This window comes from Macaca nemestrina, chromosome 19 (assembly GCF_043159975.1).
Source record: "Macaca nemestrina isolate mMacNem1 chromosome 19, mMacNem.hap1, whole genome shotgun sequence".
Lineage (NCBI taxonomy): Eukaryota > Metazoa > Chordata > Mammalia > Primates > Cercopithecidae > Macaca > Macaca nemestrina.
This window is the reverse complement of record NC_092143.1, coordinates 3,483,242-3,501,054: the sequence shown is the minus strand read 5'-3', so window position 1 is coordinate 3,501,054 and position 17,813 is coordinate 3,483,242. Positions and strand designations below refer to the sequence as shown.

Sequence of the window (17,813 nt, the reverse complement as noted above, 5' to 3'; positions counted from 1 at the left end):
GTACAGACACAGTTAAATAAACTTTACTTAAAATGTTCATTTTATTAAAATGGCCAAAATCTTTCTGATTTCATGTGGATTCTTTATGTGAGTTATCTGTATAGTCACTGTAGATGCTACCTTAATTTCAGATGAATAAATCTCATCAAAATTTTTAAAAATAAAGTGATTCTAAGTTTTAGTTACCTGCATTCAACCAAATTCTCAAAAATATTAAACAGAAAATTCCAGAAATAAACAGTTCATAAGCTGTAAATTGCTTACCATTTCCCCGTCCACTGTCCTGCTCCGTCCCGAGAGGGGTGAGGGAGACACAGGTCATCCCTTTGTCCCACGCACTCATGCTGCTGCATTTGCCACTCAGTAGCTGGCTTGGTTCTCAGATGGAAAGACGTAGTGTACATAGGGTTCCCTACTATCTGGGCTTTCAGGCATCCACTGGGGTCTTGGCACTGTTTCCTGCTGAAAACAGAGGGACAGGTATACTTAACTATATTTCCATCAATTTGTGATTCTTTTTCTATTAGAAATAGTTTTAAACTTGATTGAAAATTGAATGAGACAGATCCACTTACATTTCATCATTAATTGATACATACTATTTGTCTTAACTATTTACAAATTTCCTTTTATAGCATATGAATTTACCATTTCTTAATATTTGCATTTCTATTATTTTTTATTGGTGATATCCAGTAGGCCCAATAAATACTTATTCCAGCGTCATTCCTTCTCTTCCCGTTCCCTGCGTTAAGCATGGGGTCATTCGATCCCATCTACTTTCATTCTCATTGAGAGGGAGCCGACTGTGTCCTGGTGCTGCTGGACCTACAGAATCGATCACCTTCTCAGCGGGCGCTCTTTCTCAGACACTGTGAATTTTGTTTTCCCCGACTGTTAGGGGTTTCAGCGAGATTAACTCATAGCTCTCGATAATGTCAGTGATCCTGGGAATTCCAAGCTTTCCCATAACTGATCGTGCGTGCAGCTTTCCATAGGGACCGCAGGGGGCCCTGGACCCGACACTGGGCGGGGCGTCCAGGCCGAGCGGGACGTGTCCTCTCCCTTCGCAGGCTCCATCCGCGAGGAGAACGGCGTGCGCTGGCACGTGTGTCCCTACTGCGCCAAGGAGTTCCGCAAGCCCAGCGACCTGGTGCGCCACATCCGCATCCACACCCACGAGAAGCCCTTCAAGTGCCCGCAGTGCTTCCGCGCCTTCGCGGTGAAGAGCACGCTGACAGCCCACATCAAGACGCACACCGGCATCAAGGCGTTCAAGTGCCAGTACTGCATGAAGAGCTTCTCCACCTCGGGCAGCCTCAAGGTGCACATCCGCCTGCACACAGGTACGGCCTCAGGGCTGGGCCCACATGGGCACTGGCCACTGGGGCGGCACACGGTACTGCGCACATGTACCAAACACAGGTATGGCACACAGTAGGCGCATAGGTACTACACACAAGTACTGCCCACAGGGATTGCACAAAGTATCACACACATTACTGCGCATAGGTGTGGGCCGCAGTGCTGCACCCACATAGGTACTGCCCACAGGTACCAAACACAGATACCACACACAGTACCCCACACAGCACTGTGCACAGGTACTGCACACAAGTACTGCCCACAGGAACTGTGCAGTACTGCACACAGTACCCAACACAGCACTGTGTACAGGTACTGCACATAAGTATTGCCCACAGGGACTGCACACAGTACTGCACATAGTACTGAACACAGTACTGCTCACAGGTATGGCCCACAGTGCTGCCCCTCACAGGCACTGCCCAGAAGTACCAAACACAGGTACTGCACATAGTACCCAACACAGCACTTTGCACAGGTACTGCTCACTGTCCTCAAGGACTGCACACAGTATCGCACAGAGGTATGGCCCATAGTGCTGTACCCACACTGGTACTGCCCACAGAGACTGCACACAAGTACCAAAGGCAGGTACCAGACACAGTACCACACGCAACTATGGCCCACATGCTGCAACGACATGGGCCCTGGCCACAGGGACTGCACACAGTACCAAACACAGGTACTGCACACAGGTACTAAACTCAGTACCAAGCACAGTACCAAACACAGTACTAAATACAGGTACCACACACAGGTACCAAACACAGTACCACACACAAATACAGCCTGCAGTGCTGCACCCACACAGGCATTGCCCATGGGGACCACACACAGTACCAAACACAGGTACTGCACACAGGTACTAAACTCAGTACCAAGCACAGTACCAAACACAGTACTAAATACAGGTACTGCACACAGGTACCAAACACAGTACCACACACAAGTACAGCCTGCAGTGCTGCACACACACAGGCATTGCCCACGGGGACCACACACAGTACCAAACACAGGTTCTGCACACAGGTACTAAACTCAGTATCAAGCACAGTACCAAACACAGTACTAAATACAGGTACTGCACACAAGTACCAAACACAGTACCACACACAAGTACAGCCTGCAGTGCTGCACACACACAGGCATTGCCCACGGGGACTACACACGGTACCAAACACAGGTTCTGCACACAGGTACTAAACTCAGTATCAAACACAGTTCCAAACACAGTACTAAATACAGGTACTGCGCACAAGTACCAAACACAGTACCGCACACAAGTACAGCCTGCCATGCTGCACACACACAGGCATTGCCCACAGGGACCACACACAGTACCAAATACAGGTACTGCACACAGGTACTAAACTCAGTGTCAAACACAGTACCAAACACAGTACTGCACACACGTACCAAACACAATACTAAATACAGGTATCGCACACAGCTACCATAGTACCACACACAAGTACAGCCTGCAGTGCTGTACCCACACAGGCACTGCCCACAGAGATCACACATGGTGCCAAACACAGGTACTGCACACAGGTACCAAGCATAGTACCAAACACAGTACTGCACACAAGTACCGCACACAGTACCAAACAGTACTGCTCACAGGCATCATGTGCAGTACCAAACAGAGTACTGCACACAGTACGAAACAGAGTACTGCACACAGGTACAGCCTGCAGAGCTGCACTCACATAGGCACTGCCCACAGGGACCACACACAGTACCAAACACAGGTACCAAACACAGTACAGCACACAGGTACTGCACACAGGTATGGCCTGCAGTGCTGCACCCACACAGGTACTGGCCACAGGGACCACACAGTACTGTGCATAGGTACTGCACACAGCTACTGCATGTAGTACCAAGCACAGTACTGCACACAGTAACCAATACAGTACTAAACACTACCATGCACAGGTAATGTGCACAGGCACCGCACATAGTTCCAAACACAGTACTGCATACAGTACCCAACACAGTACTAAACATAGTATACACAAGTACTTACTGCCCACAGACACTGTATACAGTGTCATGCACAGTACGCACACAGTACCACATACACAGTACCGCACTTAGGCACCAAACACAGTACTGCACACAGGTACCAAACAGTACTGCCCACAGGTACTACACACAATACCCAACATAGTGCTGCAGACAGGGACTGCCCACAGGGACTGCACACAGTACCACAGACAGTACTGCACTTCAGTACCAAACACAGTACCAAACATAGTACTGCACACAGGTACCAAACAGTACTGCCCACTGGTAATGCACACAGTACCAAACACAGTACTGCACACAGGTACCACATACAGTACCAAACAGTACTGCACACAGGCATCATGCACAGTACCAAACACAGTACCACATATAGGCACCTCACACAGTACCAAACAGTACTGCACACAAGTAGTACGTAGAGTACCAAACACAGTACTGCACACAGGTACTGCATATAGTACTAAACACAGTACTACACACGAGTACTGCCCACAGGGACTGCATACAGTACCACACACAGTACTGCATATAGTACCACACACACAGTACTGCACTTAGGTACCAAACACAGTGCTGCACACAGGTACCAGTGCTGCCCACAGGTACTGCACACAGGTACTGCACACAGTACCAAACAGTACTGCACTCAGGCATCATGCACAGTACCAAACACAGTACCGTATATAGGCACTGCCCACAGTACCAAACACAGTACTGCACACAAGTAGTGCATACAGTACCAAACACAGTACCACACACAAGTACCACACGTGGTACCAAACGCAGTGCCACACACAGGAACTGCCAATAGGTACTGCACACAGGTGCTGAGAAGGTATTGAGTCGCAGCACCTGGAGGAGCAGTAATTGACTACTTGGAGGATGCATTTCTGTCTTTTCATCAGCACTTGTTGAGTCTCTTCTATAGGCTGGGCATGAGGTATCTACAGGTAAAGAAAACAGGTGCAACCTTGATCTCCGTGGAGCTAAGGATTTGCTGGGGGAGGCATTAAAAACAAGCAACACTTATAAATGAAGGTAGAATTACAGAGGTTGAAAAGAGACTTCTGTCCGGATCAGATTTAGATTTAGACTGAGTGAGCCTTTCTGAGGACACAACGTGTAATCTACGTTTGATCTGGGAAGACCTGAAGACTGTAGCTGGGCTGGGGGAGGACCAGGGACCTGTTTGTATTGAGGCTTTCTAATCAGTGTTAAGGTGTGAAATCTTTCATTATGGAGCTCCATTTTGTTAACGACATATTTATTGAAATGTAATTTACATATCATAGTATTTACCATTTTAATGTGTACAATTCTGAATTGTACACCCTACACCACTGTCTGATTTTGGAACGTTTTTATCACCCTGCAAAGAAACCCTGTACTCATTGGCAATATCTCCCAAATTTCCTCAGGGATCCTCCTCTGGGCTGAAAATGTGGATGAGTATTTGACAAAGCTGAAGTTACTCAATTTTGTTGTATGTGTTTCTTTGGAATTTACATTTTCATTTGCTACTAAAATTGTAAAACAAGGAGATGTTCTTTAGAAACGGGGCACAGTAGTGAGAGGAGCATTAAGATATTAGCACTATTATCATCATTTACAATCAGTGACAACTATTTACTGTTTATTTGCAAAATGTGAGACATTGCTAAGTGCTGTTTAAACATTAGCTTAAGTAATCTCAGCAGCAGCCCTGGAGGCAGGTGTCCTTAAGCCACTTTACAGATGATGACTTAAGAGAGAGAGCATCCTTACATACTGTAAAGTCCTTAAGAACTACTATCCATATTTTACAATGTAAGACTTTGTCCTAAAGATACGAAATGTTCTTTTTTAACTTAAAATGCTCTCATTACGTGCCTTAATATCTATAATATGCACTGTATGCAAACAAGGGAAAATAATATACAATATCAAATTATAAGCATGGCTTAATAAATCGAAGGTGCAAATCAGTATTGGAAGTACTAACATTTTATGTTGGCATTTGCTGTTGAGATGTAATTTCTGGAAATAATTCTAAAATGTAATTTCATTTTTATTAGGAGTTAGACCTTTTGCTTGTCCTCACTGTGACAAAAAATTTCGAACCTCGGGCCATAGGAAGACTCACATTGCTTCCCACTTTAAACATACGGAATTAAGGAAAATGAGGCACCAGCGTAAACCTGCAAAGGTTCGTGTTGGCAAGACGAACGTTCCAGTCCCTGACATTCCTTTGCAGGAACCAATTCTCATAACTGACTTAGGTAAGATGGATTGTAGGATGTCTTTACAATTTATCGAGTACTATTTTCTTTGGTATTTTGTGAATTGTGTATGCACATTATGGTCTGTGTAGTTAAATAGTTTTTTAGGCGTAGTATTAATGAAGTCTGTGTTAAGCCTTGTTTTGCTCTATGGGGTAGTATGTTTTACAATCAAGATTAAAATCTAAGTTGTATCCAAACTACTGCTCAAATTGTTTTCTTGGATTGGAGACAAATAATGTGTAAGTGAAAACAGTAGTGTGTAGGTCCTCATTGAAGAAACATTGCTACCTCAGTGGAACCATCAAAAATGACAAGTGGTTTTTATGTGAAACACACAGTGCACGTTGTTGTTTTCATCCTTAGGTTCTTTGTGCTGTGTTACAGATTATTTGGTTTACTTTAATCTTTGAATTAAAAAGGAAAAGAAAAATCTGCCTGCTTTTCTTTTTAGGTTCAGTGTTATTATAATCAACCCAAACTATGATTTTGTTAACGATCTAGAAAGAAAACACTGCTTGTTAGAATCTTCAGAAAAATTATGTTTGTCAGTGCTAGAACAAAACTTAAGAAACCTCATTGTCTTAATTTGTTTGAGCTCCTGAATCAAAAATACCACTCACTGTGTAGCTTATAAATACTAGAAGTTTACTTCTCACAGGTCTAGAGGCTGGGAAGTCCAAGGTCATGGTGCTGGCAGATTGAGTGTCTAGTGAGGTCTCTCTTCCTCACAGATGGTGCCTTCTGGCTATGTCCTCCCAAAGGTCCTACCTCTTACTACATGAATTTTGGGGGACCACAAACATTTAGGCCATAGCACTTATTAATGTGTGAATTTACATTTTTTTGCAGTTTCTGTATTTCACTACTTTCCTGGGAAAGATAATTCAATCTATAAGCAAAATTAATATTAAACAAAATATAATTCCTTTATTCCAAAGCATAACCTTTATTTACAATAATTGGAAATTATTGTATAGAGAGATTTTAGATTGTTAAAAATTGGGGGCCACCAATAAGATGATCAACAGCCATAAACTTGTGTGAATCTAAGAGTTTAACATCAAAATATATAAACCAAAAAAATTCAAAGAAAGGAAGTACTCAAATTCTCAAGTGTAGTGAAAGATCCTCAATTAGACAGGTCAACTTAAATAAACACCTAAAACTGAAGATTTGAGCACACAAATCCAAAGGGTTACTTAATAGCTTTATAGAACCTTTTGCCTTAAATTACACACTTTTAATTATGCATGAAACAGAAGTTGATCACATTCTAGGATACAGAAAAATTTCAGTAAATTCTCAGAAGTTGATTTTGTGTAGGATACAATCTTTGATTACAGTTCACTGAAAAACTTATAAAATAGCAATCCAAAATTTCATTACATGAAAAGAAGGACTCAAAACAGATACTACATACTACAGATATGAGTATTATATAAACAGATTGGATGGATCAAAGCTGTCCTAGGAAAAATTAAGACTTTTGAGTGTTATTAGAAAATAAGACAGATTGAAAATAAGTAAAATATTTAACTTAAAAAACTAGGAAAATTAAAAGAAAGTAGCAGAAAGGAATTAATACAGCAGTTCCCAACCTTTTTGTCATCAGGGATTGGTTTTGCAGAAGACAAATTTTCCACAGATGGGGGATCAGGTGAGGGGAATGGTTTCGGGTAAAACTGTTCCACTGAGATCATCAGACGTTAGATTCTCAGAAGGAGCGCGCAGCCTAGATTCCTCACATGCACAGTTCACAGTAGGGTTTGCACTCCTATGAGAATCTAACATGCCGCAGATCTGACAGGAGGCAGAGCTCAGGTGGTAAAGCTCACTCACCTGCTATTCACCTCCTGCTGCGTGGACCGGTTCCTAACAGGCAGCCTGGGGCTTGGGGACCCCTGAATTAGTACGTATAATGGAATTGGAGATAGAAGACAAAACTGTAGTGAACTGAAGTTTTACAAAACTTATAAAAATGAACAGAAAAAATAGATGACTTGTCACTAATAAAGAAATGTGAGAAAACATAGTATTAGGAATGAGAAAGAAGTTGTAAGCACAGATACAAATGAGGTAACAATTGTTTGCAAATACTCTACAACTTTTTGCTAATATATTTGAAAATTTTGATGAATCTTTTCTAGAATAATGTGCTTGGCAGAACTGACTGTAGAAGAAATAGAAAAGGAAATAGAAAAATGAATCTTTTCTAGAATAATATACTTGGCAGAACTGACCGTAGAATAAATAGAAAACTCCAAAATACACAACAAATTGACAAGATAGTAAAAGATCATCTTCTCCAAAACACCAGTCTGGCTGGGCGCAGTGGCTCACGCCTGTGATCCTAGTACTTTGGAAGGCCGAGGTGGGCGATCACTTGAGGTCAGGAGTTTGAGACCAGCCTGGCCAACATGGCAAAACCCTATCTCTACTACCAATACATAAATTAGCCAGGCATGGTGGCAGGCACCAATAATCCCGGCTACTCAGGAGGCTGAGGCAGGAGAATGGCTTGAACCCAGGAAGCAGAGGTCGCAGTAAGCCAAGATTGTACCACTGCACTCCAGCCTGGGGAACAAGAGTGAAACTCTGTCTCAAAAAATTAAAAATAAAAAAAAGTCTGATAATTTGATATATGAATTATACTAAGCTTCCTAGGAACTATAATTATTATGCTATTTAACTGTTTTTGAGCATAGAATGGGATCAAAACGCCCTTGGTAGCTTAGAATACTTTGATATCCTTGGCCAGTTTTGGTTGCTTACAAAATGAAAAAACAGACCAGTTTCTTCTTTCAGGTTGCCATAAATCAAGTTATATACCCATGGGTTTCTTGACTTCAAGTTTTTGAATCCCTCAAGAGTCTTGACTCTTCAGACATGTTTCAGGGTTAAAATGGGATATATTTTGCTTGTTGGCTTCACAGATGCCTGTATCTTAGACCAGATAGGGGAAGCTGAATTCTTTGGTTTAGGCTGATGGAGACATATGAGGGAAATGATTGCTAGAGGGAGTTTCACACTGTAAATTGTAAAATATTGTAACTTTGTCTTATGCTTAATTTTGTTATTTGTATTTGTGTTCATCTCTTCTCTCAGACTCTGGGCTCCTTAGAGGCTATAGAAAAGACTTGGCTGTCACAATCTTTGGGGGACAGAGTTTGATAAAAACATGGTAAGATGAGGTTTAGCATAGAATAGTGTTGTGAGAGTAAATGAAAGTAGAATGCTCATTGAGGAAGCTAGTGCTAGTCTAAGGGAGTCCTTGACTGAGGGCACTGTAGAAGAGGAAACCTGCGTCCAGGGTTCTGCCGTGACTGTTTTTGAGAACCAGGCATGGCATTCGGTCTGCGTGTCCTAGCATGTGTATCCTAGGGAAGGTGGTGGGCATGGACTGGATGCCTGCATTTTTCTTCTTTTTTCTTTCCTTTCTTGAGACAGAGTCTCACTGTCACCCAGGCTGGAGTGCAGTGGTGCGATCTCGGCTTACTGCAACCTCTGCCCCCAGGTTCAAGCGATTCTCCTGCCTCAGCTTCCTGAGTAACTAGGACTACAGGCCTGTGCCACCATGCCTGGCTAATTTTTGTATTTTTGTATTTTTATTTTTATCTTTAAGTAGAGATGGAGTTTCTCCGTGTTGGCCAGGCTGGTCTCGAACTCCTGACCTCAGGTGATCCACTCACCTCGGCCTCCCAAAGTGCTGGGATTACAGGGCTCAGCCACTATGCCCAGCCTGCATTTTTCTCTTTTGAGCAGAACGAGTTCTTAGGAAAAAGTGAGACTGTGCTGTCAAGCACAGGGTGGTGTCAGAGCTGCCGGGAGAGAGGTCTTTGACACAGCTCTGATTGTCCAGAAGGCTTGTGAGGTGAGAAAAGGCTTGGCAGTCTTAAGGGTTGTGCTGTGTGGATTATATCACAAGTGAGAGTTCTGAATACTTTTTGAAAACTAAGCAGGGTTGTGATGCAAGCTTCAGGAAGCATAGGAATATTTCCTTAAATCTAATAATGAGCTAAGTGAAATTGGTTGGGCTGTCAAATTCCCTCCAGCTTTGTAATTGTTTCACTGTTGCGATTGGTGGCAGTTGAAAAAGAAGCGAAGATGCAAGTTTAAGAGACATGGGAGCATCAGGACTGGCAAATGCCGAGTACAAGAGAGGGAAGGAAACTCTCAGAAGTCCGGACCTCCCCAGCCTTAGGGACCAGGAGAAGACTGTTCCAGGCATGCAACTGGGAAAGCTGGGAGAAGTGGATTTTAGGGGAAGAAATTGAAATGGAATCTGTATTTTTATGGAAAGTTAGGGAAAACAGAGTGTGTTCAGAGGTGCATCATGCTAATCATTGCATAGAAGTTAAGGTACAACTGAGGGAGGAGAGAGGACTGGGAATGGAGAGCTGTGGGCAGAGGACAGAATCTTGGCCAATGCTTCCTTGTCTGGGCAGAAGGAGCAGCCCAAGGCTGATAGAGGCTGATAGAAGACAGTGTGCGTCTTCCTCTTAGTGTTCCAGGTGACTCTTAAGGATTTCGAAAGTTTACCCCTAAGTTTGTCCTGAATTCCTGATATAATGCAGTAGCTTGATCAAGTCATATTTATTAGATGGTCAACCTGAAGGAATTCTTTATTTAGTAAATGTATATAAAATGTGAAATATTTAAATTAGTAATTTTGTTGTTTGTAGATATCCCTTTAGTGATATCTGTGAAAACGCTAACCTTTGTAGAACAAAAGATCATGTTATAGTCACTTTTGTTTTCAGTTTATTATAGTACCTAGTGTGCAGTATTCATACTGAATAAACAAGGTATTAAAATCTTGCTTATCCTGAATTTTTGTCAACAAATGCCCATATAGAAAGTAAATGTAGAAATTCATTAAAAATTGGCTGTGGAATCAAAGGAAGTAATTGTGACTAGATATTTCTCATGTTGAAAAAATGAACATTAATATGTATTTATAATGTTTATATTAATTTATAAATTAATTTGTAATGTTATATTATAAATATATTAATTTATTATGTTTCCCCATAGGTATTCTTTGAATAGCCAGTTCCTAACACAATTAAAATAAAATAGTTGTAACATTAGAGTCTAACATCAGAATTTTCATCTTCTGGGTAAAACATATGCCTTGTGACATTTAATTTTATTACTAGCATTGACAGTGAATTATGTCTGCTTTTCTTTTGGTTTGTAGGTCTTATCCAGCCCATTCCAAAAAACCAGTTTTTCCAAAGCTATTTTAATAATAATTTTGTTAATGAAGCAGATAGACCATACAAGTGTTTTTACTGTCATCGTGCATATAAAAAATCTTGCCACCTTAAACAACACATCAGGTAAGGTAACGGATTCACAGGTGGAAATTTAGTATAATTAAACTGACTTAGTGACCTGATGACTTCTAGAAGTATTTAGGATGGTAGCATTAGCTTTTGGTATTTAAGATGTTTCATTTGACTCCAAAACATTTATTGGTAATTAATATTTTTATTTTTTAATGTCTTGACTAAAATATTCTACAAAATTGCCCCTGGAATTTATGTATATGCTCATTAAATTTCAATGTTTGCAGTTTCCAAGAAATATCGAAGAAGTATTTGGTTTATTTTTAGACTTCCGTTTATGTTTTTCAGATGTGTTTATCGGAGTTTAAGTGAATTCTTAGTACTGGCCACAGTGAAAAGGAAGTCAAACCTTGATCATAAGAGACAGTGTGATGTCATGAAAAAAGTATAGAACTTAGAAAAAGACTTGGCTTCTAGCTTCGTCTCAGTCGTGTGACTTGAGGCAATTCGCTTAAGCACTCTTGAGTCTCAGGCTTCCTCACCTGTAAAATGTGGAAAGCTCCGGCATTGCTGCTTAGCTTTAAAAAATGTGATGATGAAGTGAAGCGAAATGCAAGAGTGCATTCTAGTCACAAAGCGTTATAAAAGTATAAGAAACTTATTCATTAAAATATGTTTTTTTTTTTTTTAAGATCCCATACAGGTGAAAAACCTTTTAAATGTTCTCAGTGTGGAAGAGGCTTTGTTTCTGCAGGTGTGCTCAAAGCACACATCCGAACACACACAGGACTGAAATCTTTCAAGTGTCTGATATGTAATGGGGCTTTCACTACTGGTGGCAGCTTACGGCGACACATGGGTATCCACAACGACCTTCGTCCCTATATGTGTCCCTATTGTCAAAAAACATTTAAGACTTCACTAAATTGCAAAAAGCACATGAAAACCCACAGGTGGGTGTAATTCTAATGGTCACTTTTTATCATCTTTATAATTTCCAGTAGATGGTGGGGAGTGTTTTTAGGAAATAATTGTCTTTGATTCTTACATGATTATTTCTAGCTTGTACTATATGGGCTCAAGAAATGTAAGTATTAGTGTCTAAGGATCTAATGGGAGCCATAGACTGAAGCATTAGCATTTTCATTTTTAATTTAATAATGAAGCAGTTTATATTCTGTAAAGCTCTCTTTTTTTTTTTTTTTTTTTTTTTGAGATGGAGTCTCGCTCTGTCGCCCCGGCTGGAGTGCAGTGGCGCTATCTCGGCTCACTGCAAGCTCCGCCTCCCGGGTTTACGTAGTTCTCCTGCCTCAGCCTCCCGAGTAGCTGGGACTACAGGCGCCCGCCACCTCGCCCGGCTAATTTTTTTGTATTTTTAGTAGAGATGGGGTTTCATTGTGTTAGCCAGGATGGTCTCGATCTCCTGACCTCGTGATCCGCCCGTCTCGGCCTCCCAAAGTGCTGGGATTACAAAGCTCTCTTTTAAAGCTGTTAGTTGATAGATGAAATGCTGGACTGTATCTAGTATAGTCAGATAGTGAATATTTCAGAAAAGAGAATCTTAAAGACCCTGTGATTTCTAGGCCTGTCATCAGCAAATCAGAATGGTAATTATTCTGTGTTGTTGACTTTAAAGGATACATGTTTTAGATATTCCATAAACTTTTCATTCAGCCTAGCTTATATTTCCACATGGTTGGAAGGCTAGCTCATCTCTATGTGGACGTAATCTGGAAGAGATGCATTTCTGACTAGTGCTAGGGCCTATTCGATGAGTATTTCTGTGAAGCCGCAGAATTCCGTGTGGTACTGTAAAACCTGGGTAGGGTGACCACAGCTTAGGAGATGTGAAAGGGAGAGTCACTAGGCCTAAAGTTGCTGCCCTGAAACATTTGCTTTGAGACAGCATTTTAACCCAGATATGTCTGCCTGGATGTCGCCTACAAAGCAAAACCCTAAATATTAGAATAAGTTAACTGTGATAGTGTTTTTTGATATTATTGATCTGAATGCCTAAGCACCCTCAACAGAATTGACATTTTTGATTTCAACATCATTGATTGCTTAGCCGAGAAATTTACCTGCTGCTTAAAACCACCCAGGGAGTGTGGTATTGGCGGTGTTATATAGTGGACTCCTGTCAATTACATATCCAGTTATACTTCACTGCATTTTGTGGAGGGAATCCTGTGCAGGGCACTGCATGTGTTTGGGAACTGGGGAACTCGGGGGCACATGGATGTTGAAGATACTTGTGTTTCTGCTCACTGTAGCAGGGTGACGGGTCCCCAGTTGGCCCGAGAGCTTACCATGCTAAGAAGAATGGAGCTTGGGTGCTTGCTTGCTCAGTGGAATGTTTAAATCAAATCTTTTTTAGTTAGGAAGCCAGCCTTTTCCAGTGTACTTTTTGTGGTAGTATTGGGAATGTGGGTGTTCAGGCCCTTGTTTCCAGACCCAGTGACCAATGGCATAATTGTGGAGTCACCTTTATTAAGTGGTATATTGCATGGCCATTATTTGTCATCAGTTTCGAGGGACACATGTAGGAGATCAGTGTAGAGCTTTGAGAGGACACTAAGCAGATCAGCCTGTCGTTGCAGAGCTGCAGTGCTTTGCTTTTACAGATTGTGTGCACTTGGAGTCTGCCTACAAGGAGAGCATCCAGCCAGGGTTTCATTCCTTTGTCTGAATCGTTGGAAATTCCCAAAATATCACATATACTAAAGATAGGTAAAGAAGGTTACTATAGTCAAATTTATGGGGAAAAGCAAACAACCAAGGAAACAAACAGAAAACAAGCCTCCATCAGTTAGCATGTGACACACGGGTGCTTAGGTTAGAGTGGCTTATACAGACCCCTGCTTGCCACTGCGCTGCTGTGTGGAAGCATCACAGCGTAGGTGCAGGCCTGCGTTTTCTGACTCGTCTCTGTCATGCGACACATTTTTGTTCTCCTTTCCACAGTAAAAGTAGTTATGAATTGTCTATTTTGGATATTAGAAAACGAAGAGGGAAAATTTTGTTTGGAACTGAGAGTGAAATTCTGAGTAGGCGGATTACTAAGACACTGGAATAGAGCCTGTGACACAGCTTGTATGGTCTGTGTGTGCAGAGGCAGAAGAGGGGACCAGGCGGCACTTTTTGTGTGTGGGGGGGTGTTTTTGTTTGTTTGTTTGAGATGGAGTCTTGCTCTGTTGTCCAGGCTGGAGTGCCGTGGTGCGATTTTGGTTCACTGCAACCTCCTGCCTCAGCCTCCTGAGTAGCTGGGATTACTGGCTCACACCCCTGTGCCTGGCTAATTTTTGTATTTGTAGTAGAGATGGAGTTTCACCATGTTGGCCAGGCTGGCCTTGAACTCCTGACCTCAGGTGATCTGCCAGCCTCGGCCTCCCAAAGTGCTGGGATTACAGGTGTGAGCCACGCGCCCAACCAGCTCTTTGTCTTAGATATTCTTTGTACTAGCCAGCCTGTTAGACAGATAACTGTGTGATATTTTTTTCTTTTTCTTTTTTTTTTTCAAGTTCTCAGTTCATTGCTGAATTCATTGTTCATCTTTTCCTTTGAAAGAGAAATTGCTGACTTTGATGAATATATGCCGGATACACTTTGTGTGTGTAAATGTTGCTGGCAGCAACATTTGGATCATTGGTCCAATAAAGCGCCTGTGGCCCGGGCTGTGAGAGACAGTAGGTGATGAGGCTGGAGCCTCTCTGTGCACCACATGTGTTGTCAGATTTAGAGCAGTCTATAAAGGTGTCGTCTCATTTAGTACAATTATTTTTCTGAAGACTTAGACTCATTGCCGAACTTGAGTTGGGAGAGTTTTACTTTTAAACACGAGACATCTTTTTAATGTTTTTAAACTATTAGGCATTCGGGTGTGTGTTGTCCTTTATCCTCCGTTTGTGCCTCGTGTCTTGTAGCCAGTGGAAGCACTTAAAGATGAGGCAAACGAGCTCTCTTCAGAGTTACTAATGTGTTCATTTTTATCTGAATTGCCATCATGACTTCAAAATGAAATCATTAATAAAAAATGTTATTTAATCAATGACAACTTTTTCACTGTAGTATCCCACGCAAGTAACCTTTGACAGCATCTAATCTGATGAACTGTCATTAATTTTTCTGAAGATACGAACTTGCCCAGCAGCTCCAACAGCATCAGCAGGCAGCCTCGATAGACGATAGCACCGTGGACCAGCAGAGCATGCAGGCCTCCACTCAGATGCAGGTGGAGATCGAGAGCGACGAGCTGCCGCAGACGGCCGAGGTGGTCGCAGCAAACCCCGAGGCCATGTTGGACCTGGAGCCTCAGCACGTGGTGGGCACAGAGGAAGCAGGGCTGGGCCAGCAGTTGACAGATCAGCCCTTGGAAGCAGATGAAGGTAAATGTTTCAGGATATTTAACTTTGAGTGATCCCAACAGAGTTTTGCAGCCTTTCCCACTCATTGTAGTCCATTGATGTCTCCCGTGGATCACTGACTTTTAAAACAATTTGTGCTGTATGTGAGAGAGATTGAATTTGAGTATTTGATATCATTCCATGCCGTCTTAGATTTTTACTCTTCAATTTTATTAGATTTCTTAGGGGAAGTTCTTTTTTTTTAAACAAAAACAGAATGATCAGACTTCTTGTTGGGAAATATTCAAAATCTTGTTAGGAAGTAGTTGAAATTTTAGGGCTACAGCAAAATCTACCATCCTTATTTTGATATAGGTGCTTCCACTTTTTTTCCATACAAATATGCAGGGGTGTGTGTGTGTGTGTGTGTGTTTGGTATGCATATATAATTATATAAATAAGGTTGGGTGTGGTGGCTCACGCCTGTAATCTCAGCACTTTGGGAGGCCAAGGCAGATGGATCACTAGAGGGCAGCAGTTCAAGACCAACCTGGCCGTGGTGAAACCCTATCTGTACTAAAATTACAAAAATTAGCTGGGTGTGGTGGTGCATACCTGTAATCCCAGCTACGTAGGAGGCTGAGGCAAGAGAATTGCTTGAACCTGGGAGGTGGAGGTTGCAGTGAGCTGAGCTGGCACCACTGCACTCCAGCCTGGACAACAGAGTGAGTGAGACTCCATCTCAAAAAAAAAAAGAGTTATACAAATAGGATCTTGCAGTGCATACTATTTTGTGACCTACTTTTATGCCCAATATATTGAGAACATCTTTCAAGTGTACATCTGTGTGATCTTTAGTATTCTACAAAGTGCACTCCATGTAGATTCAAAGATTAATGTAGGTCAGTGAACTGTTGGTGACTGGTCTGCAGTGAGATTAGGCTCCTGAACCAGAATATAAAGTAGTACATCGCTTCCTTCATCAGTAAAGTTTGGCTGCAAAAAATAATGTCAGGTCAACTGTAGACTGTGTGATTAGTGGCATAGCTGGCTTGCGTCTGGCACAGGCTTCTTATCTCACACAGGCATGTCAACAAACAATGTGCTGACCAGTTTACTGTTTTGTTTTATGGATGTCTCAAATGTATTTAGTCTTTGGGTAGGATTATACACTTACTCTGTGGTGCCTGCAACCATGCACACCCAAAAAGGTTCTAAACAATTATGGAATGTAATAGCATGTTAGAATATTGTTTAATGGAATAATGCCTAAGACAGATGCTAAAGGCTTTCAGGGATGATATTCTAGAAATGCAAAGAGAATGCTTTAAGCATATAGATGTATATAAATTATCCCTGTTGTCTCTTCAAAATAAGGTGTCTGATATTTGAAAACTCGCCAAAGTGTACTTTTGGGCAGATTTGCAGATGTGAAATAACTTCCAAATGTATGAGTCCCCCTTTTTGCATCTCATCCTTAGATGGGTTTGTGGCTCCACAGGACCCTCTGCGAGGGCACATAGACCAGTTTGAAGAGCAGACCCCTGCGCAACAGTCCTTCGAACCGGCAGGGCTGCCCCAAGGTCAGTGGTGGGTTTTCAATGAAATTTGTGAGTGTACCTCAGTTAAATTTAATTTTACGACAACCTGACATGTTTTCTCTTAAGGCCCTTCTAAAATGTATGGTTTCAAACCAGATAACTTTTTGCATGCATTGTAGATGTGTTTGTTGTTGATGCATACTATTTTGTGGTCTGCTCAGGTCTTCTGGAAAGTGACCTTTGCAGCCATTCTACATGTAGTTTCCAGCCAAGAAAAGGTGGCTGAGTAGAAATTAGAACTTTGTGGTGGCTGGTTCTGTAAAGCCTCCGCTGCTGTAATGTCTGCTGAGCACAGCCTCCTGCCTGTTAGCAAACAATGTTAAAGCTTGCTAATAACAGCTAGTCCTGATTCTAATTCAGAAAATAGAAATGCCTCTTTAGACATTTTAAATTTATAAACCCTTTTTTAAAAACATTTTAATGTAACTTTAGTATTTTTGTAGAACTCCTCTTTTCTAATTTATTTCAGGTTTTACAGTGACTGACACGTACCATCAGCAGCCTCAGTTTCCACCTGTCCAACAGCTACAGGATTCCAGCACACTTGAGTCTCAGGCCCTCTCCACAAGCTTCCACCAACAGAGCTTGCTGCAGGCTCCCAGCTCTGATGGGATGAATGTAGTGAGTATGGACAGAGGGGTGCATATGTGGCAGTATTTAGCAGGTGCTATTTTATTCTTCACTGTGATTATTTAAAATTTCCTTAAGGGAAATTTTAAGAGGTGTGCTCACTTCTTGTAACATTAAGGTTACTGCATTACCTGGGAAATCCTCAGTGTTAGTACATCGGGCTTTCTTTTTCCTTAAAACATTTTAATTTTACTTAAAGGTTTCCGTGCCATGGTGTGGCCTTGCGTTTGTGATTAAAAGCTAAGAATTTACTAGAGTGTTAGGTAATAACACGTTGAAAGATACTATGTT

At 41.7% G+C, this 17,813-nt stretch overlaps 1 protein-coding gene across 6 annotated transcripts in view; it reads left to right on the top strand.

The window, feature by feature from the left end:
• Positions 1-17,813, top strand: part of LOC105489298 (zinc finger protein 236) — a 158,498-nt gene that overhangs the window by 70,450 nt on the left and 70,235 nt on the right. For all 6 annotated transcript variants that reach the window (XM_071085879.1, XM_071085881.1, XM_011754025.3 and 3 more), the window contains 7 exons: positions 1,074-1,346; positions 5,451-5,654; positions 10,858-10,999; positions 11,641-11,901; positions 15,080-15,333; positions 16,773-16,874; positions 17,362-17,513. In XM_071085879.1, the coding sequence (XP_070941980.1) occupies positions 1,074-1,346; positions 5,451-5,654; positions 10,858-10,999; positions 11,641-11,901; positions 15,080-15,333; positions 16,773-16,874; positions 17,362-17,513 (1,388 nt within the window). The remainder of the gene's footprint in view (positions 1-1,073; positions 1,347-5,450; positions 5,655-10,857; positions 11,000-11,640; positions 11,902-15,079; positions 15,334-16,772; positions 16,875-17,361; positions 17,514-17,813) is intronic.